We start from the raw sequence: 27,874 nt of genomic DNA, 5'->3' as shown, positions 1-27,874 counted from the left end.
CTCCACCTCCTCCCCGCGGGCCGGGCGGGCTCCGCACCCCTTCGCCGCCGCTGCCCCCACCCGCAGCCCGCCGAGGATGCGGGTGTCGCTGCTGAGCCCGCTGCTCCTGCTCTCCTTCGGCTGCAGCCCAGGCGCCGCGGAGCCCTCGGCGGCCCGAGCCAAGTGCCCGACCCGCTGCGATGTCTCCAAGTGCCCCAGCCCCAGCTGCCCCAGCGGCTACGTCCCCGACCGCTGCGGCTGCTGCCTCATCTGCGCCGCGGGCGAGGGGGACTCCTGCGGGCGCAAGGAAGACCCGCCCTGCGGGGACAGCCTCGACTGCCGCTACCCCATGGGCAAGCGCTTCGCCAAGGGTGTCTGCCAGTGCAGGCTCAGCGCCCAGGTGTGCGGCAGCGACGGCCGGACCTACGACAACGTCTGCCAGCTGAAGGCGGTGAGCCGCAAGGCGCTGCAGCACGGCCTGCCCGCCGTCGCCCAGGTCCAGAAGGGAGCCTGTGAATCGGGTAGGAGCATGGCGGGGCCGGCCCCTGGGGCGGGGGGCGGCGGGGGCGCGGTGCTTCCCGGGCTGAGAGGAGCCGTCGTCTTCAGGGAGCTGGGAAGGCCGGGTGGCTGCAGGGACCGCAGGAGGCTGCAGGGTCAAGGGGAAGGGGTGCTCAGGTCCTTTCTGCTTGGCAAAAGGCCTCCTCCGTGATCCTCAGCGTGGGCCAGAGGCCTCGGGGTGAGGTGTGGGAAGGTTTCCCCCGGTAGCCTGGTGGTGGACGCCCCGGCGCTGCGCGTGTCGCTGCTGCGGTGTTCCCGCGAGCAGGAGGCAAAGGCCCGCGACAGCATGGCCGTGAGCCGGGTGGAGGGCGTCAGGCTGCCGGGGCAGGGCCGCGGGCACGTCGTCAGCCGCCGGCCCTTCGGAACGCAGGGTGCGCTGGCAGGGCAGCCGTACCGGCTTGCTCTCGTGCTGCCGACGCCGTTTCGTAACGTCGGTGTTCGCTGCCGAGGCGCTTTGGCGGTGGCGTTTGGGCGGCGTCGCAGGATCCATTGCACCGTGGCCTGCAGCAGCAAAGCAGGGACCCGGGAACGCTCGTGCTCTGGGGCCTTCCTTCCCTGGCCGTCTGTGGGATGCTGACCGGGTTCACCCGCAGGCATCGCTGGGCAGAAGATGCCTCTTAGAGCCGTGTAGCTCAAGCAGGGCAGAAAAAGCACCCTGTTGTATATAAAACACCTAAAACATAGTCTTTTGCCTGTTTTGTTTTCTTTTCATGAGGTTTTTGTAGTCTTGTAGAATCTAAAATGGGGAAAAAAATGCCTGTGAACCTCCTTTACAGTTTAAAATATTGACACTTAGGATATCAAATGCTCTTCTGTTTGTAACAGGTCACGTACTAAGGCCTTTGGTTTGGTATTGCGATATGCTGTGGCAACTTCAGGCTTGATGGTTTAACTGCAGAAAGTTCAGTAATCACAGAAGTTGCTACTTTTTTTTTAGTATTAAAATAAGTCACTTTATGGAAGTGTTAATGCTGCTAATATCTTTTCTCATACTTACTGATATGTTATTTTAAGGGATTACTTCTGCTACCTTTCTCATAGTGTTCCTGGAAAGAAAATTCGTATGTATAATGGAATTTTAAATCATGCATTAGTGTTTCCATTATGTCAGGTGAACCACTAACCATCCTGTTTATTCATAGATGGCAAACTTGCCAAAATTATTGGGAGGGGTCAGAGAGAAAAGGGCTACTATTGCAGCCTTTCTGTGAAGAGGGGACCTTTCATATATCCTGCTCCTGAGAGAAGGTAGGCTGTGGTGCAGAGAGGGAGGAGGTCAAACGCTATTCCTGGAGATCCTTGAGGAGTATCTTGTCAGAGCCAAGGATCGCTCCAGATGCCAGCCTGGAGCTGCAATGATCGGTCTCTCCAGTATTTTGTAGTTATAAATTGCTGTTTGCCTCTTCCTTTTCACATCAGCATCCGTGAGCTCTAGTACTCCTGATACTCGGCTGGAGCTGATCCATGGGAAATAATCATAATGTTTAACCGAAATGAGTGAGCTAGCCTGCATGTAAGGACTTACTGAGTGCTTGGGGTTTCATATATATGACATTTTCCTTAAGGAATCCTCCTGAATCTACTGTTAATAGGCTTAGGAATTTGGAGCCATGAGACAGAGGTAACTTTTTTTTTTTGTCAAGCAACTATTTTAGTGTTCACTTTGTTTTGGCTTTATTTTTTGTCTCAGAAAACCTCAGCTTACATGAAGCATCTGGTTCTCTGTTAAATTTTAATTTTTTTTTATTCAATTCTACAGCTGCACAAACTGAAGCTTAAAGAAACCAAGTGTCTTGCCCAAGGTCAGACTGAGTTGGTGGTTGAGCCAGGAATAGAACTCAATTATGGTATTTTTTTTTTTTTAACAATAACATGCAATGATTGTAATAAGAGGTTTAAAGGGAAGTCGACAGTTCAGAATTACTGTTGAGTTTCTCTTTTCCCTGTTCTTGAAAGAAATTTGGCCTCAAATGACTCAGAGTTTGAAGGGGTGAGCTAGTTAGGAAGTAAATCCAGTTTCCTTTAACCATACATATATTAAAACAATCTCAGATAACAGAAGCCTTACGTGGCGTGGCTTAGACCATTTTCAGAACATGCAGTGACCCTGAGGAGCAGATTTTGAAATGTCTGCTCCTGTCCATTTCCAGCTGCTTATGTTGATGTTAAGTTAGATTCTGGCTGTGAGGCTGAGAGAATTTAACTGTAGTTTCCTAGTGACAGAAGTGTGGAGAATGAGGATGCATGAAAAAGGGTTGATAAAGGATAATAAAGGATGCAGAAAGGAAGGGAGGAAAGAGGTGCCTAGGATAAGTAAGTGATAATTCCAAATTTGACAGAATTTAAAATATATTTTCTTTGTTGAAGGCCTGGATTAGCTTGAAGAACACCGTGCCAAATTTTAGGTTTTAGATACAATGAACTACAGGAGGTGTGTGCACTGCATGGCGATACAGGAACTCTAACATTGATGTGCCATTGATATGCATATGCCCTGAAAACTTACTCGTGCAGTTAGCCTTATGTACCTGAGCAGACCTATGGACTTCTCTGAGATGCTAATAGGAACAGTCCGCAGAACTCCTAGACAAATTTAAACTCTATGCTACAAATAATTATTTCATTCTCCTCTTCAGCACAACATACCTTAATATATGAGAATTTTCTGAAGCAGCTAGCTTTTCTTGTGCCATCTGTCACCTACTGTGAGAAAGACAAGCTATTTCAGGCTAACGTGTAAGTAGTGGTATAAACATTTATGGAAGACAACCTCCATGATCAGACCCATTCTTACAGAGCCCTGTTTCCCACTGCAGCAAATCTTAACTTTTAACAATGCCACAGATCAATCTATTAAAGTGTCAGACTCCTCACTCAAAGGATTCAAAAGGTCACCTGCAGTCTATGTCCAGTTTATGTCAGACTGTTGCACAAAGGGCTGTTTATGGTCTCTCAGTACAACATTCTTAGTACAGTTAATAATTCCCCGCAGTGTTATTTTACTAATAGCTTCTGTGAAGACAGTTCAGATGTCAACAGGTTTGTATTTTTTCACGTAGGACATGGAAGCAAAAAATTATTTTTTTTAAAAATAAGGGTGCTATTTTATCAATGCAACAAGGAAAACTAAAAGATCCATTAGAAAACTTTTGAGGACAAAAGTACCAGAAAACAATTACGTTGCCTTTGACACTGATTCTTTGCAGATTTCTGCCTAAGCATGACTGTGCTTCTGCATTGTTTCACTGAAGTCACTCTCGGAAAGTGCTTATGATGTAAAGCCTCACCCATGTCAGTCAAATACGGCGCTGTAAGTTCAGTTTCCCTAAAGAACCATTTGAAATAGGATTAATGCACGAGCAGAGGCATTGCACAGCAGTTCTGCATGGGGTGTTTGGAGTGTGCCTGTCCGTAACCTTGAAGATACAGAGGAACTACTGAGCAGATAATTACTTGCCTTTCTCAGAATTTGGCCCAGTAAGAGACACTGAAGTCTCCTGCTGATATTATTGTCATCAAAGCCTTACAGCTGCTTCCAGCTGTATTTAGGGAAATGCACTGCAAGGTATTGGCTGGAAATGCAAACTCTAGTCACATTTCTTTACTGATTGTTTTCCTTATGTCTGAGTTTGTTTTGAGTTCCTGCAGCTAAGGCTGAACATTGTACAGTGTTTGGTAAATATTCGGAGTATAATACTTCACTGCTTTGTATAGGATAGCTAACAGGAAAGAGATGTTCTCATTGCATCTCCTTATGAGAGTCTCTTGGGAAGGAGGAATAACTGGCATCTGAAGTCAGTGAGGCAGTGAGGTGTCTGTGCTGCAAGGCATGTGCCAGTCCGACTCAGTCTGGCTGTTGTGATTGCTGCACTGCACAAGAAAGCCACTTTGGTGTTGGTTCACCAGATTGGTTTCATCTGTGCACGGTAGAGATCCATTGTATAAACAAGTTGCCTGAACCATAATGTGGCATTAAACTCACCAAGGCTTTATGGTCAGTGCACAGCTATGCAACTTGATCTCAATGCTGAATTCATCAGAAAAGCTGCCCATGAACCTATGTTTCCAGCAGATGTTTCTGTTTTTTAAGCAGAGACGTTATAATCTTTTATTTGTCTTTCATTTCTTTCCATGAAAGCACAGTAGGGACAGTGTTTATCCCTGGTGATCAGATCTGCCAGGTTGCAGTCCTCCCTTAGACATAATAATTTTGCTGAACACACAGATCTTTTCTGAAGCTGGTTTTAAAAGGGAGATGAGGGAACAACCTTAAAAGAACACGTTTCCCAGGCTCACAAATTCTTAATGAATATAAAGTTGTGGATTTTAATACGATGTGTTGTCTTTAAGAAAGCATTGAATGTGATTGGATTTAATTCTTTTGCAGGTGTAAATGGGTCTAGCTTTATTGTCTTTGGTGGGATTATGATGATTTATTTCTGCTGAGTTTTTTTTCCAGTTCTCTTTGTACTACTTAGGCTCTACAAATTTGTTGGAGTTGTTCCTGATTTACAGGATTGTTAAGGAGATTGGAGTGGCTCTGTTGTCTCTGCACGAAAATAAATAAAACACCATTAAATGAACTCATAATCTGTAGATAACACTACTATGCAGAAAAAGTCTTAAGCTGATAATAAGGATACTCCTACCTGGCAGGCACTTAGCTTTAGCTGTGTAAATCCAATGTTGTTGGAGCCCATAGAACTGGAAATGTAAGATGAAATCTTACAGAACAGGTTGAGCATCGTTAACTCCAGTTTATGCACTTGCATCTAAATCTGTATTTTGAGTGTTCTGTGGGAGGAGCTGGAGAGCTTCTGAAGATCTAATCACTTAACTGAAATGATAGGGTGAGGGGTGAGATCTGCTGAAAATCTGGTTGGTTTGTGGCTATGGAGCAAACTGGAAAAATCTAGTTCTTCTGGTTAAGAAATGTGTAGAAAGCTAAAGACTCATACAGTATAAATTTGATTTTGCTTCAAGTACAACCTGTTTGCAGCACCTTTGATATCTTTGTTATACAACAGACAGTTAATTGGATCAAATCATGGCTTTTTGCCAAGATAAATTAGGTTTGGTTAGTGTGAGATGACTTTGAACATGTAGTAATAACATGGAAAATAATGGATGTTATTGAGAGACCTGTGAAAAAATATGTGGCAAATCTCAGTAGGTCAATAGGTCAAAATACACAAAGCTGCTGTAAACTCAGAGTTTTTGTGTTCACAGTCCAGCAGAAGTCTGAGAGCTGCGTGAAAGGCTGCAAGACAGGAAGAGTATTGGGGAGGGGGAAGACACATGTTTAATTTTATGTTTTAATAAGAACTGTAGCAGCAGCTAGTGTCTACCAACTATTGCAAATTAAAGGATGGATTGAAGGTCTAACATAAAGCCCTGATTCTGCTACTACAGTTATAACACTTGTTTTCACAGTGACCTTACACAGCTTATACAATGTTGGATGTTGCTTCCGTCTTCAGTTTCTCAGGCTGCACTTTCTCCCTTTCAAAGTATATTGGGAACTTCTGGTGAAAATCAATAGTTTAATTATTATGCACTAAAATGTTATTAATAATAGCCAACATTTCAGTTCCCTTAAATAAGGCTACATGTGTGAGAGTAAATGCTAGTTTGCAGTTACATCGTCCAAGTCCACAGTTTTGAGTTCCTGGCATGTCATATAGTGGGTAAAGGTTCTCATCACTCCCAGCTTAAAGAAAAGAATTCAAGAGCGATTAGTTTCTATGGAGGCATCTCAACTTCATAAGTCAATTTTCAGCAGTATTTAGTCCCCACCAGACAACAGTAAGAACAGCTCATCTCTACTCAGACTAGTAGATCTTCAGCTACACCTTTGCTACGAAGCTTGCATGTCCGTTATTCCTGATCCTCCTTTGCTTCAGATTTCCCTTTAATATAGAGTGGAGATTTGGATTCACCTTCAGGTTTGAGTGTTCTTGTCTTCTGACCCCAGCAGATTGGTTCTGGACTTCTACTTAGACTGAGAAATGCTTGCACTATGCTATGGAAAGAAGACAAACTTTTCTTCAGTTTTACAGTCTCCTCTCTGTATTGCTGCATTATATTTTCTTCGGCTCTTTCCATGTTTACATTCATCTGCTACCTCTCTCAGACATTTTCTCTCTGCCTACCCCAAATCTTACCTGGGAAGCCTCTGCCACCCATGACGTTTCCCTGGTGGCTAGTTGGGACTGGTGCAAAAGTGAGTTCTTTGGCAGATCTCCTCTGCTTTTGGCCATGTGCAGTGCTGTGACAATTTGGCGTGGGCCCAGCAGTTCAGTACTCAGCAAATGCAAAGGGATTTAGTTGCCCTGACTTGCGCAGAGCTATGCTGATTTACACCAACTGAAAGCATGCATTCACTGTACTTTTTCCCCTCGGTACTATGTTAGTTCATCAGCTGAGGGTCTAGCCGACTGTCTTTCATAGGTGCAGTCATTTCAATTAACATAAATGTGATGGTAATGTTATATCCCATCAGTGAACACTGCTGTGTATGCAGGTATTCAAAGTCATGTTAGTAGACTTCAGAGAATATACTGCATAATCAGGCAAGCTGCTTGTGAGGTAAAGGTAAGATAAATCTTCAGTGACCCAGTAAGCAAAATAAATAACAGTATATTGTGCTTAGATTTGACTGTCCTCTGATTTCTGTTTGCAGTGTGTCTTAGTTAAACTAAGTACTGAAACAAGTATATTCAATTGGTTAGAGGGATTTTTCAGAGTGCATGAGAATGTACATCAAAACGATAGACTGAATCTAGTCCTGCCAAGTTGTTCCTTCTGTTTATACCGTGTCATGTAAATTTAGCTTGATAAATATAAACATGGTTTCTTTCCCTCAGAAGTAAATCCCATGTCCAGTAACAGGAGAAAGAACTCATGGACTCCTATGGAGAGATGCCTAATTATCTTGATCTGGTTTCTTCAGTACTTTATTCCTTGGTACCAGTGTTGGGTCCATTCCATAAGTTCCTGTCTTTGCTTCAGGTCTTTTGGATAGTTTGGTAATGTGAGGCCTCTCACTTTCTGACTTTGTAGGTCATTGAATACTTTATTGTGAAAACTTTCTGAGAGACCGTAGAAACTAGTTCTCTGTCACCTACTATCTTGTGAATTAATTCAAAAAATGGAATAGATCAGCAAGACATCTTTTTCTACAAATAGGTTAGACTCCATTGTGCTGTAATCTTTATATTCATCCCAAGTAATTTACAGGTTATAACGTTCAATGTTCAGTAAAACACCTGTAGGTGCAGATTGGTGAAAATATCTTTGAAGTAAGAACTACCCAGAATACCTCAATGCACAGGAACTCTTCTCTCTTAAACTTCTCTCTCCTTTCTTTTCTGTGTATCTTTCCTTTTTGTGTGATGCCCCCTACCTACTTTCCTTTTAAAAACTTGGGTAAAGGGCAGCTGATGAAGGAAAAGTATATACTTTCAAAGCAGAGAATCTGTATCTGGACTCATTAATATGTCATCTAGAAACAGGCAAATCTAGAATCCTTAAGACCAGGCACTGACTTGGCACACAAGCTACTGTGGAGTAAGTTCATCCTTTAGCATGAGTTGAACCTAGAGCAAATCGTGATGGCTCAAATAATCACTTCGGAAGAGTTGATATTGTTTAGAAATTAGAACTTGAAGCCTCTTGCTCCTGACTAAAAGGCAGAAAACGAATTCTGTCTCCTGGGATAAACAGTGTGCCGTTGCACCAGATTTCAAGAAAGCTAACAATGTTATTGCTGTATCTGATCACAACTCATTTACTCCCTTCCCTAGATCCCATAGTTAATTTTAAAGCATCAGTCTGTGAACATGAGGTGGCTATTTGAGTGTGGCGATATGTCCCCTAGCATATGTTTAAAATATGCGGTGATGTGTCCCCATGTATTACGGATTGCAGATGAGTATGACATTCTAGCACAAGCAGTATTGTTTGTGATGTTAGAATCTGCGATGTTGTGAAATTAGAAGCCAGGATGCTGTGGGCTTTCTTCCCTCTCCAAGATCTTCATTCTGCAGAATTACATTCTATATTCATAAATGCTGTGTATAGTGCTGTTTAACGTGGTATCACACTGACTTTTATCAGAACTCTTAATATTTAGTAATCTGTTGCTATGTCCAGCTGCTTGTGACAGCTGAAATGTGAGTTTGGAAATCTTTGCACTTTTCAGGTGCAGATTTCTAATGATTACAGCAGATTTCTAATGCGTCTGCTTCAAGAAAATCTTAACTTCTGTTCTAAATGTGGATCCCAAATGCTGCAGCTGTATTGCTCAGCAGTTAGACCACATCTAGAATACTGCATCCAGTTTTGGACCCCTCAATACAAGAAAGGCATTGACAAACTGTAGTCGGTTCAGGAGAGGGTCCCAAGAATGGCTGGGGGGGCTGGACATGTCTCCTGTGAGAAGAAGCTGAGGGAACTGGGCTTGTTCAGCCTGGTGAATAGAGCTTCGGGAGGATGTAACAGCAGCCTACCTGTACTCCTGAGGAAGTTAACAGGCAGATGGAGCCAGGCTTTTTGGAGTGGTGCATGGTGGGAGGATGAGAGACAATGGGCATGAGTTGAAACATGAGTCTCAAAAAGAGAGGTTTTTTGACTAGGTCTAAGAAACTTTTACCTCATGGAGGACAGTGAAGCAGTGGGACAAGTTGCCCACAGCATTTCTGCAGTCTCCGTCCTTGGAGGTTTGCAAGTCCCAACTGGACAGAGCCTCTTGAGCAACCCGATTTGCCTTTGTAGCCAACCCAGCTTTGAACAGGAGGTTGAACTGGAGACCTCCTGAGGTCCCTTTCCACTTGACTTATCCTATGACCCTATGTGTTTTGTATAATAGTAGCTGTCCTGAGAAAAATACTCCAGACAAGAGTTGTAGACTGCCAAGAAAATCAAAGAACTTACAGCCAAGTGATGTTGATGTTTAATTTTCTCAGGATGAAGCAAAAAGCTGGATGAGTTTTGAACAACCTTAATGACTTTGATTCCTTTTCCAGTGCTCGTTTGGAAACTATCCCAGCAGGAAAACCAGACCAATTTGAAACATTTTTAACTCACCTACTTGTGAAAAAGGATATTGTCTTATTAACATTTACAATTCTTTCTGCTAGTATAGGTCACCTACAGTCCAGCAGCCCAAGATACAAGTTCAACTTCATAGCAGATGTGGTGGAAAAGATTGCACCTGCAGTTGTGCATATTGAACTCTTCCTCAGGTAACACTTTCAATTCTTTGTGTTTTAATTACATTGTTTAACAAAGGTCTACAAAGATTTTCCAGTGTAATAACTTTCACTTTGAATTCTTGAAGTTCACAAAATACTCAGAAATGATACAGTAGCCTCATTTACCCAGAGAACCACCCATTTGTGTGTTTTGTTCCTGTTTAGTAGATCTATTTTATTGGGCTTACAGTCTTTACAGTACTTTACATATTGTTTGCCATAAAATAAGTCTGTCTCGTCTTTGGAGGTCTTTTCAGGCCTCCAAACTAAAACACAGGCCAACATGCTAAAAAGTGTTGCTTCTTGGATTATATTTATTATCTCAGTTGAAAAAAAACAAGTGCAGAAGCTAAGCTGGAAAAACACAGCTCCTAGTTGTTTATTTTACTTTCAGTGAGAGATGATTTTATTTTGGTAGGGAGAACATTAAGAGGTAGCATGTTGACCGGACGTAACCTATCTAAACACAGAAATGGTTTCTGATAGAAAAAAAATGTACTGGATTGCTGACTAAAACATACCAGTATTCAGCGTACTGAAGCTGGAGCTGAGGAGGTGAGTTTAACACTGAGTGCTCAAAACAGCCTGGGAGGCAGGTTTATCATTGACTGCTCAAACCAACCTGCTGTCAGAACAAATTACTGCAAATATTGTGTATACTCCATTACCTGAATACCCTTCTGCTTGGACTACTCTAATTTTGCATAGGCATAGGAATTTCCTGGAGAACTTTTATACGCTTTCTTAATGTGCAAAATCAAGATAATCAGGTTTTCTGAGACATAGCTTTTTGCACATGGTCATTGGTCTTTTGAGAGAATGTTACAGTTGAAGTTGTCTAAGATCTTTGCATATGAAGTTAAGATTGTTTGTTCTTTCCCTATAAGTAAATGTTTGTCCAGCAGCCTGCTGGGTGCTAATTGTGATACTGCCTTCTGCCTGGGATTGGCTCCAATTCTTTCTATAGCCCTGACGTTTCAGACAGTTTCCTAATAAGGACCACATCTTGGAAGAAAGAAGAATTTGTGGACTTTTTCTCATCTTCTGCTGCCCAGGCACTTTCTGTTCCCCTAACAAATTGAAGGTCATTACAGCAATTGTTCATAGAGAAAAGTCATAATACTTTAAACAGTTTATAAAGTCTTTTAGCTGTCTCTATTGCAGCAAATGTTCTTTCCCACCAAGTTTTACCCATTGTTGAAATTTTTCATTGATTTTCTTTCACATTCCCAGTCCTTTCAGTTTCCAGGCATACTTTTTCCTGCCAGTCTGCACTTGGGCTTCGTGATTCCCTGAGATGTCACCTCTTCCTTTACTTCTCTGTCCAGCTGCAAGGTTCCTCCTTCTTCCCCTTTACTCATTAGAGGATCAGCCCATTTCTCAGCTTTACTATCTCCTGTAGTCATTTTCTTCCTGTACAGGAGCAGCAACTGGTGGGATCAGATGGACTCCTCCTCCTTCCCTGTTTGTCACCTAGCCTCTTTCCAAGAAAGCCTATAAAAATAAAATTGGAAACCAAAGGAAAAGGACCCTGCAGGTTGTCTGAAAACCTCGGTTCCTATCTTTGGGGCAGTCACAATTTTCTGAAAAGGATCTTTTCTTTGTCCATTTTTTTAAATTTAATTTTAGTAAGGGTTGTAACATTGGTCATCAAATGCTTTGTTGTTTCTCAGGGTGAAATGTGGTAAGTGATTTCTAATGTAGTCTTCTCTAAGTTATGCTTCCCTTATGAGTTATAAGTACTTGCTTTTTGTACAGGCACCCTCTCTTTGGTCGAAATGTCCCGCTTTCCAGTGGGTCTGGGTTTATTATGTCTGATTCTGGTTTAATTGTGACCAATGCCCATGTGGTATCAAGCACCAATGCTATATCAGGGAGACAACAATTGAAAGTGCAACTACAGAATGGAGATACCTATGAAGCAACCATCAAAGACATTGACAAGAAATCTGACATTGCAACGATAAAGATTCACCCTAAGGTGAGTGGCATAAACAGATGAATGAATTAATTTGGGAACCCTATTTCAGTTTCATTATTAGCACAGAGTGGTTGGCTGGAAGATGTGTTTAGGGATTCCTTGGAAATACATCTGGGGAAAACAATGTACTGAACAAACTTTCTGTAGGCTTGGAAATTTTTCGTATCTTAGAATTAAATTACTTTGTCTTCTGTGCTAGGAACTGCTAAAAAAGAACAACAAAAAAGTGCAGCTTAGTTAATATGTGGCCAGATTCTGCAATCTTTACCTGAAGATCCAAGCTATTTTGGCTAATCCAGTGCCAGTACATGGACTGCAAGGTGGTACATAGTGTAGGGAGAGTGGCAGGCTGGTCAGCAGCTGGTTAGTATGCTGTTTCGAGGAGGAGAAGAGGACAATCTGCTGGAAAACAGGGAGACCTGATTCAGAATCTTGCTGGCTTTTTTGTCTGGATGAAATTGAAGGGTGCTTCTGCTAGCAGTTTGTTTCTGAAGACAGTTTAAAGCAGTAACACCCTGCAGTATGCTAATTTTACCCGTCATAAGTTTTTGGGTATGTGATAATGAGTGGCTCTTTCATTAATGTAATGGGAAGTGTATGTTCCTAACTTCTGGCTGATCTTTCCAGTGAGGTTATTTGCAGTTATAAACTAATGCTTATTTCTTTCTTTCTGTGTTTATTTAAGAAAAAACTACCAGTATTGTTACTGGGACACTCTGCTGATCTGAGGCCAGGAGAATTTGTGGTGGCGATTGGAAGTCCATTTGCCTTACAGAACACTGTGACAACTGGTATTGTCAGCACTGCTCAGCGAGATGGTAAAGAACTTGGCCTGCGGGACTCGGATATGGATTACGTTCAGACAGATGCCATTATCAATGTAAGTACTAGGTATGTGAGGAGCTAAGCTTCATAGTCCTGGGGCCTTCAAATCCCCACCTATTCAGCAAAGTGCGTGCTCTGAAAGATGAATCCACTAAATAAAAGCAGCTTTGTTTAAAAACAGTGATAGGCTCTACATTTTATAAAAGACTATGCAGTGGCTGCAAGTTGTGTTCAGGTAGTAGTGTTGTGGAAGGTATGTTAAATAAAACTGCCCTCTTTGAGGTTGTCCACGAGGATGTTACATATGACAGACTCTTCTCATTCTGTGGATCTCGTGCAGTAACACATGGTTGTACAGACCAGCAATAAATCAACCCATTTCTCTCTCTGCTTGTTCAGCTGATCTGGCCAAGCAAGCTGTAGAATAGAGCCAAGGTTTCTTTCATCTCCATGCATTAGAACCAGATGGAGTAGTCAAGTTCATGGTATCTGCTTCAATTTAATGACAGGACACCCAGGTGAGAACTTAAGGAGAGGGCTGGGTTGTATTTTTTTGCTGTTGTTCTTGTTTTCCCTTTGCACGTCACATTCCAAGTAAGAATCTAGATGTAAAATAACAAAGTTTGAGATACAGTTCAGACTTAAGGGTCATAGCACTGCATATTGTATAGAAATGCAAGAAAATAATATCCCTTCACAGCAGGTTGGAGGGATCCAAAGAGTTTAAGTAAAGTCCTTGGGTGTGTATATAACTCATAGTGGTTCTAAAAAGAGCACTGCACACATCTGAGGTAGAAAATGGCCTGAAATTTTATGGCTTAAATCTGTTATACATTGAAAGGAAAGTATTTTCAGGACTTATTTGCTGAACCTCAGTATCAAATTGGATATAACAAGTCATAACGCTTAGTGTTTTACACATGCAAAGTGCTTCACAAATGTTTATCAACACTGACTTGTCAAGAGAAATTGTATGGAAAAAAGAGGGTAATTACTTTTTGTGCTAAGGTATGACATGAAAGTGAGATTTTTCAAAGGCTTCCATGTGATCCAGGAGCTGAACCTCTTAAGACATTTACTTGGAATTACTGGGAATAGGAGAACTTATGCAAAATGGGTTTCTTGGGAGCACACACTGAATTGGTGGCAGAGACACAATTAGAACATGAGATTCTTGACTTTGCCTATACACATTCATCGAGATCAAAGTGTTTTCTTGCATATACTTAGGCATTCACTGCCATCAAGAGCTAATGAGCAAGTTTAGACAGGAATAGCAGAGTGTGTCAGATAATGCTGGAACAAATGGAATAGTGATAGCAGAGGAGGTAAGGAAAATGACAATATATTTGAATTGCTTTGCCATCTTTTGCTTTGCGCAAAATGCAAAGATAGTCCCTGGCATAGGGATGCTTTGTGCTTAGCTAATGCACTAGTTTTCTCCAGAGAATGGGAGGAGTTTGAGAGCTGGTCTATTCAGAGGATTCCTGTGGCTCAGCCAAGACTTCCCTGCAGGAATGTGCATGCAGCTGCCTTCTGGGAAACGCTAGGACAGCAGGAACACAGGGCAGGAGAAAGCAGGGCCACACATTCCTAGATGGAGCTACGCTGCACATGTTGAAGTTCTTTCAGTATCACATCTTTAAAGCAGAGGACAAGTGAATGAAAGATGACATGCTGAGGAAGGCTGAAAAATCATTATCTTGGTTCCTTTGTCTCAGTCAGACACAAAAATCAAGTCTGTAGCCTCTGATCACTGAAAATGTACAACGTGAAAAACTGATCTCTGTTTAAACTCAGACTTTGAAGCTGTTTTTAAATCTTTAATGTCTGTTGTATTTGTCTGAGGTTCTATAAGGTTTGCTCAGTACTATCTAAGTGCAAACAGTTTATATGGCTCATGTTGCTGTCATGCATCACTTGGCTTTTGTTTATTTTGAGTGTTAAGTTGCTGCTCTTGGCTATTCAGTAGACCTACTTGAAAACTCCGGCCTCACTCAGAAATAAACTTGTTGAACCAACATGAAGATGGACAAGGAACTTCTCCAACTCCCATTTCCTGTAGTCCTGCGGGATGTTTCCTTAGAAGGCCATTAGGTATCAGGCAATTTCAGACTGCTCAGAGCTGCTATGTGCTCTCCCTAGAGAGTGTTGCATGTCTGGGGTTACTAAATCCTTACATAGTACCTACCTCATAGCAATATGCTGTGATTAAACATGTAAAGCACTGGGTCTAAGCTTCGGGTCTAATGATTTGGAGTGGTAAGTTGCTGCTCCTAACTTAAGGCCTGTTTCTGAAAGGAAAAAACATCCAATCATAAGTATGGACGAGTGGGGTAAGACCTGCCTGTAATCTTCTGTGATCAATCTTGTGGCCTTCAGTGCTGCCTAGGAAATAACCTGCTCTTTTTCATTTATTACAAACAAAATACTCTTTGAAATGAAAATTACATTTCTTACAATGAAGCACCAATTTATTGTTCCTTTATGTCATTTTTACAGTATGGCAACTCTGGAGGACCTCTAGTTAATCTGGTAAGTCCAGGTGACTTGGATTTTGTTCTGTTTGGTTTCAAGAGCTAGTTTGAAATAAGTGGGAGAATATTTTTTTTTTTTTTAAAAGATCCATAGGTCATACCACCTTCCAGTCATTCAAGCTAATGGTAGGCAGATACCCTGAAACTAATACAAACTATGCCAGTTAGGTCTCAGTTCATAAACCATTGAAAAACATTTCCCTGTAGAGCAGAGGAAATTTTGCACAGCAGTAAGGAAAGCGGGATCTGGTAGGAGCAGTTGTGCTCATTCACACTGAAACCTGGGATGCATGGCAAGGAAGTGACCTGGTTAATCCGCCCAACTGATCTGAAAATCGGTTGCTTTAAACCAGCACTGATTTTGCAGGTTGGTGAATTGTGGCTGTAGTGGTAGTAGTGACTCCACTGCCTGCTCAGTGGAGGGAGTCTCTTGCTGAGTGGTGGGATGGACCTTGGACGAAGAAACTGTACTGTAATCTCTCTGGCCATCACAGTTAAATGCAAAAGGGATTGTGAATCAGAGCCCAGATCCTCCCTTACAAGTAATGTTTGTTTTTTGAGTGATTACAACGCTGTAAAATTTCTTACACTGGCTTTTAACACGAAATGCTAGGCAGTGAGCTGGACCCTATCACTTAGGAGCAAATTAATTGGGTGCTGTCTCTCAACAGGATGGTGAAGTGATTGGGATTAACACCTTGAAGGTCACAGCTGGAATTTCTTTTGCTATTCCTTCAGACCGCATCACTCAGTTTCTCACAGAGTCTCATGACAAACAAAGCAAAGGTAAAGTCTGCAAGAAACAGTGACATCTTCCAATTATTATCCTGATCTGTTGGTAAAGTGCTAAAAGACGTGGGTCTGGGATCCTGTTACTGAAAGGAGCAGTGTTATTTTACAATATAGAACACCATAGACTTAGAAACAGAAAACAATTTCACAGAAGTGGGAGAGAAGTTTTATTACTCTAACCCCCAAAGACTAGACAGTGTCTGTGTAAATCTGGGAAAAAGGTCCTCTGAGGACAGTGAGAACACAGATGAGTCATTACAGTATCAAATGATCTTAAGAACAGATGGTGACTTGTTGAAGGAGTCTTATCCTACTCTTTCACATACTGTCCCACCAAAAAGGTGTACTGTGGAGAGTAAGGTCAAAACTTTTAAAACACTTGTCCACAGATGGAGTGTAGTGTGTGCACTATCAGTAGATTATCTTTATTTTGCCGTGGTCGTCTATGTCAGTGCTATGTAATTGGATATTCTCATAGACCCTCAGACCCCAGTGTGTTAATTCCTGAAGAAATACATGGGGAAGGCAGATGGAGAGGCATAAAAACAAAAAGGCCTCTGCACCAAAGAGCATATCAATCTAAATACATCAGCAACTGTCAACTGCAGTTCTCTGGACTCTTTTTATATGCCTGCCCCGTATCTGTCACACTGCAGGAAGTGTCATACTACATGCTGCAGAGCCAAAGCTGATCTATTAATGCTTCATCCAGGCCAAACCTTGCTTTCTCTTTTGCTTGCCAGTTTATCTGTCCACACCCTTCTCATCTTGTATCATGACTGTTGGCTGCTGCTTTTCTTGAATCTTTTCCACATTAATCTTGTCTTCTCCGGAGTTCATCCAATTGTTGATGGCAGGGTTGTTTCCCTATACCGTTGTGATCTCAGTGTTCACTCACATACTGCTATTTCAGAAAATTCCCTTAGTCAGAAGTTTTAGAATTATGTATCTGTTTATTCACCTAGGTTGCTAACAGTTTGTTGGCTTCTGAGAGAAGCAGATCTGTATTGCTGGTGATATTACGCTTCAGAACCAAACTGCTCATTTCAAAACAGGGAGGAGCAATGGCTCACCCTGCAGGCATGGCTCTAGAGGCATGAACCCAAGCCTTGTGCAGAAAGCCCACCATCTGCCGGGGAATTCCTTAACAGCGGCTGGAGCTTGGTAACTTGGGATCAGTGCTGTTTAAAATTTTTGTTGGTTACTTGGACAGTGGGATTGAGCGCACCCTCGGCAAGTTTGCTGATGACACCAAGCTATGTGGTGCGGTGGACACGCTTGAAAGGAAGGGATGCCATCCAGAGGGACCTGGACAGGCTTGAGAGGTGGGCGTGTGTGAACCTCATGAAGCTCAACAAGGCCAAGTGCAAGGTCCTGTGCATGGGTTGGGGCAATCCCAAGCACAAATACAGGCTGGGAGGAGAATGGATTGAGAGCAGCCCTGAGGAAAAGGACTTGGGGGTGCTAGTTGGTGAGAAGCTCAGCATGACCTGGCAATGTGCGCTCGCAGCCCAACAGGCCAGCCGTATTCTGGGCTGCATCAAGAGCGTGGCCAGCAGGTTGAGGGAGGGGATTCTGCGCCTCTGCTCAACTCTGGTGAGAACCCACCTGGAGTCCTGTGTCCAGCTCTGGAGTCCTCAGCACAGGAGAGACATGGACCTGTTGGAGCGGGGCCAGAGGAGGCCACAAAAATGATCTGAGGGCTGGAACACCTGTGCTGTGAGGAAAAGCTGAGAGAGTTGGGGCTGTTCAGCCTGGAGAAGAGAAGGCTTCAGGGAGACCTTACAGCAGCCTTCCAGTACCTGAAGGGGCCTACAAGAAAGCTGGAGAGGGAATTTTACAAGGGCACGTAGTGACAGGACAAGCAGTAATGGCTTCAGGCTGAAAGAGGATAGATTTAGATTAGATACAAGGTAGAAATTTTTTACAATGAGGGTGGTGAGGCCCTGGCACAGGTTACCTAGAGAAGCTGTGGCTTGCCCCTCCCTGGCAGTGTTCAAGGCCAGGCTGGATGGGGCTTTGAGCAACCTGGTCCAGTGGAAGGTGTCCCTGCCCATGGCAGGGGCATTGGAACTGGATGATCTGTGAGGTCCCTTCCAACCCAAACCATTCTATGATTCCATGAAAGTCAATGGAGGCTAGAGACGCCACCACTGAAATAGGCCAACTTGCTCCTGCAGGCACCTTTGCTTTCAGAGAATGATGGAACTTGCTGGGCCCAGCTAGGGGGCCTGGGAGAACTTTGCCTATGGAACTCAAAGAAAAAAAAATAATAAAATATTCAAATTTGTCTTATGATTGTAATGTACTCTCTGGTCTTTCTGATCGTTCTCCTTCTCCCCTAATCAAAGGAAAAGGATTCACACTTACTTTTAGCATCAGTGTAACTGTTGCTACTTGGCACGCCCTGGGCACAGGCGATTTTACAAATGTTTGATTTTTTAATTTATTTTTTTTCACTACTCTGAAGTACCTCTTCTACTATTGCTGCAGAAAGAAGAAGAGTCACTTAAAGCCCTTGATGCGTAGAGAAAGAGAATTTCCAGGAGAGATTTCAGCTGTATTTGAGACGTAGTTTGCATTTTTTAGGCTTTTAGTAATAGCTTTCAGGTTTGTTGTATAGGCGTTATTTCTTGCCATAAGGAATTTATGTAAGCAGAATTTTTGGGATGTTTTTATCATGTTTTCTTTTGCTCCAATTACGTTTGAGTGGGATCCGCCCTTATGGTGCAGTTAGGTCGTAGAAAGAAGTTTAAGGGTATTACCGTTTTGCTCTAAATATCATATTGCCTGAAGATGATAAAATTCCATTAGGAAACTGTTCTTTCTAGCTTTACTGTGGCATATAGGAGATACTCAGAATATTGTGTAAAAAGCTTGAGCTTAGTCTTTTTAAGTCTCAGTTGATCCGATAACAACCAGTTCTATTAAGAAGGCATATATTTTTGAAGTCCCATCCATTGTATATAACTGCAACTATATCATCTACCAAAGTACAGGAGCAGAAAGGGGGAACAGGAGGGAAAGGATGGTATTTGAATGAATTATTTGCACTGATTATTATTATCTAAACATTCTATATTACATAATGTATAATACATAATAATACCGAATGTATTTTTGACAAAAGATTTACCACACTCTGCAGAGATATTTATCTGATGAATGGCTTAAAGCCTTTGCTAATTTTGGGTTCATCGTTAATAATGTTAACCACCTTTTGTAGTTACGAATTCCTAAACTGGTGCATGAAGTTGAGTGTCTCCATCTATATCTTAGTTTTAACCATCTGTGTGTTCTGTATTTACTTCTGGAAGTCATCTTGATACTTAAGCATGGGCTAATTTTTTTTTTACTTCAGTGTCTTTTGTTGTTATCCCATAGGAATTTCTTAGTTTCAGTCATGGCTCTGCATCTATTCCTAGTTTAGACTTGAGCAGAACAGTAAAACTAGAAAGTGTTCAAACATGGATTCTCTAGGGTGGAAGACAGAAAGCTAGCAATTTGACAAAATACTGAACAGAAAATCAAGCATAAGAGATCAGCCTGGCCTGTCATATGTTAGCAGAAAAGTAAATAAATCTTGCTTCAGATGGGTAAGGAGAGATGGGGCAGTTCCGTGTTGGCCACACCCAACAAGTATTTTATGTCTATCCTCGTATACATCTCCAGAACACTTTATTAGTTATGTTGAAAGTATATGCTTACCTGTGTATTTGTGTGATTGTTACTGATAATTATTACCGATAGTCAGGAGGGCTGCTTAGGAGGCTTTCTGCATACGCATTCAGGCTACTGATTGAATTCAGCTGTGCAGCTTATATGGTAGCTATGCTGCACGTAATTCAGCATTATAGACTCGAGCTGGTTTCATGGTTTCTGTCTGGCAGCGGAATATCTTTCTTAAATGTTTTCAGGACTGCTCATACCATCTGCAAGACAATCTAAGTGCAAAAGGAGTGAGCAGAGAAGTAGGAGTTTTGCCTGCCAATTAAATAAAAAGTGCAGGATTTGTTTCTTCACTCGGAGATCTTGGTGATGTCCTGGCCCCACTGAAATCAGCTGCCATGGGTATGCTTGTGTGCCAGTTACTCATCTCTACAAGAGTCTGAGTACCTGACCCCCTAATTTGGATTTATCAGTTCTTTTTGCCACAGTTTCTAAGTCATAGACACTTCTGCCTTCAGCCTGTGTTTATCTGTCTGGTTTGTATGTCTATTGTTACAAGCATCTATAAAAAAAGAAAAAACTAACAGTTAAGCAAATACTTGCCTTGCTGTGGAACAGAAATCTCTGTAAATAGTGAACTGCTGCTAGATACTTGAGGTCAGCTGCTTGTGACTTTCTATTAACAGAGAACAGATTCAAGTTTTGTTTTAAACTGGTGGTTGAGGCTGGTTTGCTTGACTTTGTACCACTGGAATCAGTGTTTAATCTGGCCTGGTGTTTACAAGAATGAAATGTGATTTGAGTATCTCTCTATGCTGTAATCTGCTCCAGCTTTAAGCTGCAGTGGTTTCACATTTGTTCAACCTAATTGTTCCAACATATTAACCTTCTTTTAACTACTGCTGGGAGTTCACCCTGGTGACATGCTTCTTAGATTTATGATCTCACTTTATTCCAGTTCTCTTAATTATTTTTTCTTCTGCCTCATGATTGCACAAATTTCCAGAACAACGGGTTTTGAGACTTTTGATTCACAGAGCAGATGTAATATGACAGTGGTAGCTGCAGGTGTCACATTCTGTTCTGCCAATGTGACTTAACCCTGATGTCAAAATGCCTGTCCTTTAGGATGATAAAACACTACAACTGTTTGTCTGTGCCTGTTCAGTCTCTACTGATACTTCTGATAAACTGGACAATTGTATCCCCACTAATTATTGTTGATGAAAACTTTGGGTTTTGTGCAAGATGTTTGACTTGGGTTGAATTGAATGGGATAGACTTCTGCAAAACAAAAGGCCTGATTTTTTTTACCTGTATTCTGACATACAGAATGACTGGAGGGTGAGAAGGAAATGTAGGCTGCAGCTAAAATAATCCATAGCTCATAGCTATTAGTTTTACTTTATACAATACCGTGCTGCTGTTATAGTATGAACCACTATTTGCAGTATGGCAAACTTTTTGTGGAGAGAGGGCTGAAGGCCATTTTGAATTTCAGTGCATGAACAGGAGTGAAATAATACCCCAACCTGCCCAAAGATGAAGGTGGAATGAGACTTAGTCGTGCATAAGTCTGTAGTCATCATATATATATATATTTATTTTTTTTTCCCTCAAAAAGCCTTAGTTTTACAGGTGTCATTAGCCACTGGGGAAATAATTCCCTTTTAGATCAGCAGCATTTCTGCTGTGGTTTTTCGTTTTTGCCCAAATCTCCTCCTTGATGTTTTGTTTCTTCCAGGTCAGTTTCTTTGTCCCTTACTTCATTTTCATTTTTCTTTCATGTAAACATTCCTAACTCAGCCCCAGGAGTATGCTTGGTGCTTCTGCATATTTCTGCATTCCACAGGCGATGACCATCAGCAAACTGTTTAATGCAAACAGTAAACTGTCAGTAGAGAGTCTGTCATCTATGTGTCTCATGAAGACACCTTCATCATTTAACTGTACACATCACAGGGATGGGGGCATTATTTTCAGGTTGGAGAATTAACATGTCTGGATATTTTTAAAAAGTGAAAACATACATTTATGCCATGTAGGCTAGAGAAGCACTATGAGCACACTAGTTCATGGCCATGCCCAAAGCCTTTCAGACTTTGATTTTGAGTAATTGGACTTCTTCATGGCACCCTTACTATAACTGATTTTGATCTCATTAGTTTTACTTTAGAGGAGAGCCAGAACATTCCAGAGAAAAGCAGGGATGATAGCTACAGATGTAAGATTGTTCAGAGTGTAGTAAAGCCAAGGTTTAGTAGTCAACATTTTCACTGACGCTAATGGGAATAATGGACATGTGTAAGATTCAGGACTAATTCCTTTATTTGGGGTTATTTTTCCTGGAAAGAATAAGAGCTAGAGGAGGCTGTGTACATCTCCTTTTCAAACTTTTTGCTTACATGAGAATATGGATAAGCTCAAAGAAATTGTGAAGTAGCTATGCTGGAACAAGTAAGGGGAAATGTTGTTTCATACCGGATATAACTAACTACTGAAGCATTCACTTCAGGAAGTCATTAAACTAAATTTTTTTCATAAGACAGCTGTGCAATATTGTGACTACTAAAAACCAACTACAGAAAAGTGGTGCTGTTCCTAGAGGAGTGGATTTTCACCGTTTAAAATTCTGTAGAGTTCTGGCTAAGGTCTATGGTTTTTTGTGGTTTTTTGTGGTTTCTTGTGTTTGTTTTTTTTTTAACTTGCTTTTCATTTTTTGGGGTAGGAATAGCAAGCCATTTGTATTAGAATCAGTGTGGGTCTTTTGGTTGTCCTTTCTCTGAAAGGTGGAGGTTTTAATTTCTTTAAATCCCATTTCTACATTTTAATGATAACACCATATGATTAAATTGTCTTGACCAGTTTCAGATTAAATGATAGTCGGTTATAAAATTTTCCATTTACTGTCACGTGACACTAGATCACAGAAATTTTCCTGAAGGAAATGTAAATGAGCTCTCTTACCCTCACTTGCAGGGAGAGGGATTGCCATTCTGTGCACCAAGGCTAACCAGTGTAGATGCATATGATTTCTGTTTAGTTTTCTTAAAAGCTGATACATCCTGTTTTAACTGACAGGTATTTTGGGTCATCAAAGTAGTTATTTTTGTCAGTGTTTGTCTAAATTTCTTAAACATCCTCTGTGTTATTTTCAGATGGGAAGAAACGTTTCATTGGCATCAGAATGCTGACAATAACGCCTGCGTAAGTATCTCAGAAAGGTAATCTGTATGATTCTGCATACAAAATGTGGTCCGTAGGGGTTCAGAACTTCATCATTCAGCTTTCATTACAAATCTGCGGAGAATCCAGAAGTGGGTATTAGCATCTATGAAGTCTGCAAACATTTTAATGATATTGGTGAAATATGTGTTCTGAGACCTGGAAAATCACTGTCAGTCATTCTCAGAATACTGATGATAGTGGATGCCCTGTTGATAGCTGAGGGAAATTAAGAAGAGCCTGAACACTGATTTTGGTTTTTGATTAGGATGTGTGGAGTTGCACCAGGTTTTAGGTGACATTTAAACAAGCTGCTGCTTTCAGGTGACCATAAGTGCCAATGACAGATGAGCTGCCTGAGGGTTTGGCAGTAGTTTTATCGGTACCAGTGGAGGCCATATGATGTGAGATTTGGTGCTGCTAACTAAGCATTAACTGGAAAGAAAGTAGTTGCTAAAGTGCAGAACAAAAGCTTCGTGCCTCCATGTTAACAAGGCCAGAATATGGACACCTTCTTCCAGTTGTTTACTGTCTTTTTTTCTTTCATATTGCTGTGTGTCTTGCCATTACCTGGATATATTCTGGGGTAAAAGTTGAGGGCTGTTACACTTGTGTTCTTTCGCAGCAGTAGGCACGTTTCTACTGTGACAATAGACTACAAAATTAAGCAAGACTATTTCCAGATGGGGTTGTAGTAAAGCCACTTTTGTTTATTAAGTTACACTCTTGCAATCCTCCCCAAAGGGTCAGATCCTCGGCTGGAATGAATCGGTGTAATGGCATTAACATCACTGGGCCACCACCGGTGGAGAGAAACTCAAAATATATCTCTGTGTAATTGTGAAGTCAACACAATGTGAGATTTTACTGCTTTTGTGGCATCTAATCGAGCAGTGTAAGATGTCTCCAGGCTGATTTTCAGGAAAAGACTACTTTCCTTGGTGTCTTTGCTTTAGTCATTTAGTTATTAGCTTCCTCAGTACAAAATCATACGAGATGAAGCTGTGTGCAGTCATTTTGGCTTGCTTCCCATCTGAGGGACCCCAGGTTTTCACGGTGGACAGCAGAGTAAGCCATCATTAATTTAAAACCCTGTCTTCCTAGAAATGGGTTTTAACCCACAATGTACACAGACTTGAAATGATGTCATCTCCTCAGAAATGAGAGGATGTTTTTAGAGTCTCTGTTTTGCAGCTGGTTCCTGTCTTCTTTCTTGAGAAAGGGATGCACAAACAAATCTTCAAGAAAACATGGGGAAGCTGAAGCTTCCTTGGAAAACTCACAGTTCTGATCTATCTGCTGACCAACGTTATCAAAAGCTGTATTTTTCTAGATAAAGACAGATTAAGAATGACTTGCAAAATAAAAGAAGGAAATTGCTAGCAAATTTCTGCCTGGTCACCAGCATTAATTCTTTGGGGCAGGAATGCCTTTTGTTGCTGTACAGCAGCTAGGACAGACAGTGCTGCTGTCCCTGTGCTCTTCTGCAGTACCTTCTCTGCTACTGCTGCAAACAGCAAAAGGCAGGTTTTGCAGGAGGTGTATGAGACCATTAACTATAGCATGCTTTGCACAGGTAAGTAGTTTTGACTCTCTTAAAATCTGTGTTACTTGTTTTAACCCACATTCAACCCCCCTACATTCTCATCACAAGACAGTTAATTGTTTGCCCCTTGTTCAAGTCATTCGTTTTTCATCACAAAAAACAAGAAATAATTGAGAATTAAGAAATAAGATTTTTTTGAATATTACTGCTTTTGTAGTGGAATCAAATACTGTGTAACTTTGTTCTTCATTAGCTTGGTGGAGGAACTGAAAAACAATAATGCTGATTTTCCTGATGTCAGAAGTGGAATTTATGTACATGAAGTTGTTCCAAACTCACCTTCTCATAGGTATGTAGAGCACATTTTCTTCACAATAAATAAATCTCCCAATAGATACTAGTAGGTATATTCAAGTATTTTATGGTACCAGTCTTGATTTGTATTTAAACAATTAAAAATTGTGCCTTTAGCTTAAAAAAATGTTAAAATATTTGTGCTAAGATTCTGCTCACATTTACAAAAGTGAAGTATTTCAATATCAGATCTTTTTAAATCATAGAATCATTTAGGTTGGAAAAGGCTTTTAAGATCATCAAGTCCAACCATTAACCTAATGCTGACAAGTCCACCACTAAGCCATGTCTCCAAGTGCCATGTCTACAGGTCTTTTAAATACCTCCGGGGATGATGACTCAACCCCTTCCCTCAGCAGCATGTTCCAGTGCTTGATGGCCCTTTTGGTGAAGGAATTTTTCATTATATCCAATCTAAACCTCCCCTGGCACAACTTGATTCATTTTTGTATTCATAAATAGAAACTTGAATTAGGTTTATACGGGAAACAGGATAGCATTCACATAAGGCATTGCCAGAGCTATTATCTGAGATAATGCTTTATCTTAGAAGAAGAGACTGTTGTACAGAACAGGTGAAAAATAAATAAGATACTTCTAAAAATTATTTTAGGAATTATTAAGAAGATGCAAAGGCAATAAAAGGAGCTATTCTGGATTACGTTTGAACAGCAAGAGAGAAATAATTTATCTATAGTTCAGTTGGTACACTTTGATTGTCTTGAGATGTTGAGAGTGTTTTAATTTCCAATGCTTGAAATGCATACTGGAGAGATAGAAGCATGTGTTTGCAAATGGATGGAGTGGAGTGAGTCAGTCATGGCTAAAAGTCTTTTCTTTCCCCTTTGCTGTAGTTCTGTGGAAGACAAAAGGAAAGCTAGGCTACTTGTTTTTGCTGCTTTAGAAGAAAATCTTCAAAGAAATAATGCAAGCTTGATTTTGCATTTAGCGAGTACTGCTGATGTTTCTTTTGCAGTCGGAAGGGTGAAGTTTCCCTTCAATGGAAACTAAAACAAGTAAAAAATTTATCATGTCAGCCAAGGAGTTGGTGAATAGTCTTTGTACTCTTTCTCTGCATAGAATGCCTTTTTTTTATTGTCTTTGCAGAGGAGGGATCCAAGATGGTGATATTATTGTTAAAGTCAATGGGCGTCCTTTGATGACTTCCAGTGACCTGCAAGAGGCTGTGATGAATGAATCACCTCTACTACTTGAAGTTCGAAGAGGAAATGATGACTTGCTATTTAACATTGAGCCTGAAGTTGTCATGTAAATAGAATTGACGAAGCTCTCACCATAATTAAACTCGCTTACTCTGGAACACTAGATACCTCCTTTACAGCTACAGTAATTATACTTCCTGTTGACTAATGACAAGGTGGACTAACTTAATTGCCTGAGCCATTTCTGTACATAGTAGCTAGAATGAATTCAATTATGGCATTTACAGAAGATTTAACCTTCAAAGAAATTTAAGAACTGTGGTCTGGGCAGGGGGAGAAGGAAAACAAATTTTGGATAGCTGATAGAAATGGGGTCCACTTCCAGTTCCTGCAGGTTCAGAGCAGATTTGAAAGACCAAAATACTACTGGAAGTGAGGAAGCCTGCCGACAGGGGAAATTGTTCTTAAACGGTAGTCATGGCTGCAGCAGAACCAAGCTATTGCAGTGCACAACTGAGCTTTTTTTTATGTAACTTTTTTCAATGTGAAACTAGTATCGGCAAAGCTTGTATTTGTTCTTAGTGCTTCTATGCTACATGTCGATGCAGGTAGATTAAATCTGTAAATATCGAAAGGAACAAAAATGGTATCAGGCTATAGAGTGTTACACCCAGGTCATGCGATTTTGGAATATAGTAAATGATTCTTATAGAATTAATGCCTTATATATAAATCAAAACGATGTGCTGAACAAAGTTAAGTTTGAGAAAGTGCACAGTTTTTTAAGAATTTGATACAAATTAGTTTTGCATTTTACTGGTAAGCTTTGCTGTAAAATTGTTATAGTACTTTTGCCTTGTACTGTGTATGTTTCTACTGTAAGGAGATTAAAGTTTACAGAAATAATGTGTTGGTATAAACCTCTTCTTAAACAAGTGTCTCCCCTCCCTCTTCTGTCAGACTGGAATAGACTCTCCCAAGAGAAAATTTTCTTACAGACAGTTGGGCCCTGATGTTATGAAAACCCGTTGCAGTGCTATGGTATAATTATTGTGCACTTATCTAGACTATGTTTATAAATGCTTTGCACACAAGTCATTTATTTACGCTTTTTTCATATTTATGAATTGTGCTTTGACATCATTTAGAGACAACCTAGTTGGGATCCTGTGGTTCTCAGTTCTCCCTGTACATGGCAAGAAGCAGAAAGGAAGCACTATTAACCCTGTTCTACAGCTAGAACATGTGAGACATGTAATAAACCTGAGAAAAAAAACTGCTAAGAGCTAAATCCAGATCTCCTAGGTACCATAAACCACACAACTATCTTATTTCTTAGCAAATATTGCTAACGTTCCCAGAGAGACAGAGGAGTGTCTCCATCTGGAGCATTTTTTACAGCAAGCTCTGCTTTCTAGATTTTGTTCTTGTGTCTTTGTTTAACTCCTTTTTGCATCAAATGGTGTCTTTGGGGCAGCTAGAACCTTCCCTGTAGGTTGCATCACCTCTAGACTTCCTGGCTAAGCCAGCTGACTTGTTTGTGATGAGCCTTGCATCTTCGGGTTTGTACAACACCAGGCATGCAGAAAAGAGCAGTCTCTTCATGACTTGTTGGCTGTGACTGCAACTATACAGCTGAAAGGTGGATGGGGTATATTCCTACTGAAAATTAAAACTCTTTCCTTCCATCACATTATCACCCATGTCTTTAGTAACAGTGTGACACCCATGCTGTCACTAGGAGAGCTGTTTTTACCCCTTCACCGAGAGACGCTTGGTTGTACTTGCTGGGTGTTCCATATTCAGTATGATCAACTCCTTTCCATTCAGATACAACCTTGGCATCCAGCCTTGCAAAAAGAGTAAGCATGTTGTGAACTCAGGATAGCAGTGACGTGCAGAAGGATACTGTCATGGCTAAAGTCAAGCCTATCCATACATGTATACCATGTTAGGACTACCAGTTTACCAGTACACCGGAAGGCTGTGCT

The 27,874-nt window shown here is 41.2% G+C and overlaps 1 protein-coding gene across 1 annotated transcript; it reads left to right on the top strand.

Annotated features, from left to right (window-relative positions):
- Positions 1–26,803, top strand: HTRA3 (HtrA serine peptidase 3). The gene is made up of 9 exons (XM_075420439.1): positions 1–500; positions 9,683–9,782; positions 11,550–11,772; positions 12,458–12,652; positions 15,100–15,132; positions 15,806–15,920; positions 22,754–22,802; positions 24,620–24,715; positions 25,828–26,803. Exons 1-9 carry the CDS (start codon positions 77–79, stop codon positions 25,991–25,993), a joined length of 1,401 nt encoding a protein of 466 aa, XP_075276554.1. The 5' UTR covers positions 1–76; the 3' UTR covers positions 25,994–26,803.
- Positions 26,804–27,874: the final 1,071 nt, after the last annotated feature.

The sequence above is a fragment of the Opisthocomus hoazin genome, chromosome 5 (assembly GCF_030867145.1).
Source record: "Opisthocomus hoazin isolate bOpiHoa1 chromosome 5, bOpiHoa1.hap1, whole genome shotgun sequence".
Lineage (NCBI taxonomy): Eukaryota > Metazoa > Chordata > Aves > Opisthocomiformes > Opisthocomidae > Opisthocomus > Opisthocomus hoazin.
This window is presented reverse-complemented; position numbering and strand designations above follow the sequence as displayed.

Coding starts and splice junctions, on each gene's coding strand:
- HTRA3 (XM_075420439.1), top strand. CDS start 77: ATGCGGGTGTCGCTGCTGAGCCCGCTGCTCCTGCTCTCCTTCGGCTGC. Junction 15,133..15,805: donor GAGGACCTCTAGTTAATCTG/GTAAGTCCAGGT, acceptor GTCTCTCAACAG/GATGGTGAAGTGATTGGGAT. Junction 24,716..25,827: donor CCAAACTCACCTTCTCATAG/GTATGTAGAGCA, acceptor TTGTCTTTGCAG/AGGAGGGATCCAAGATGGTG.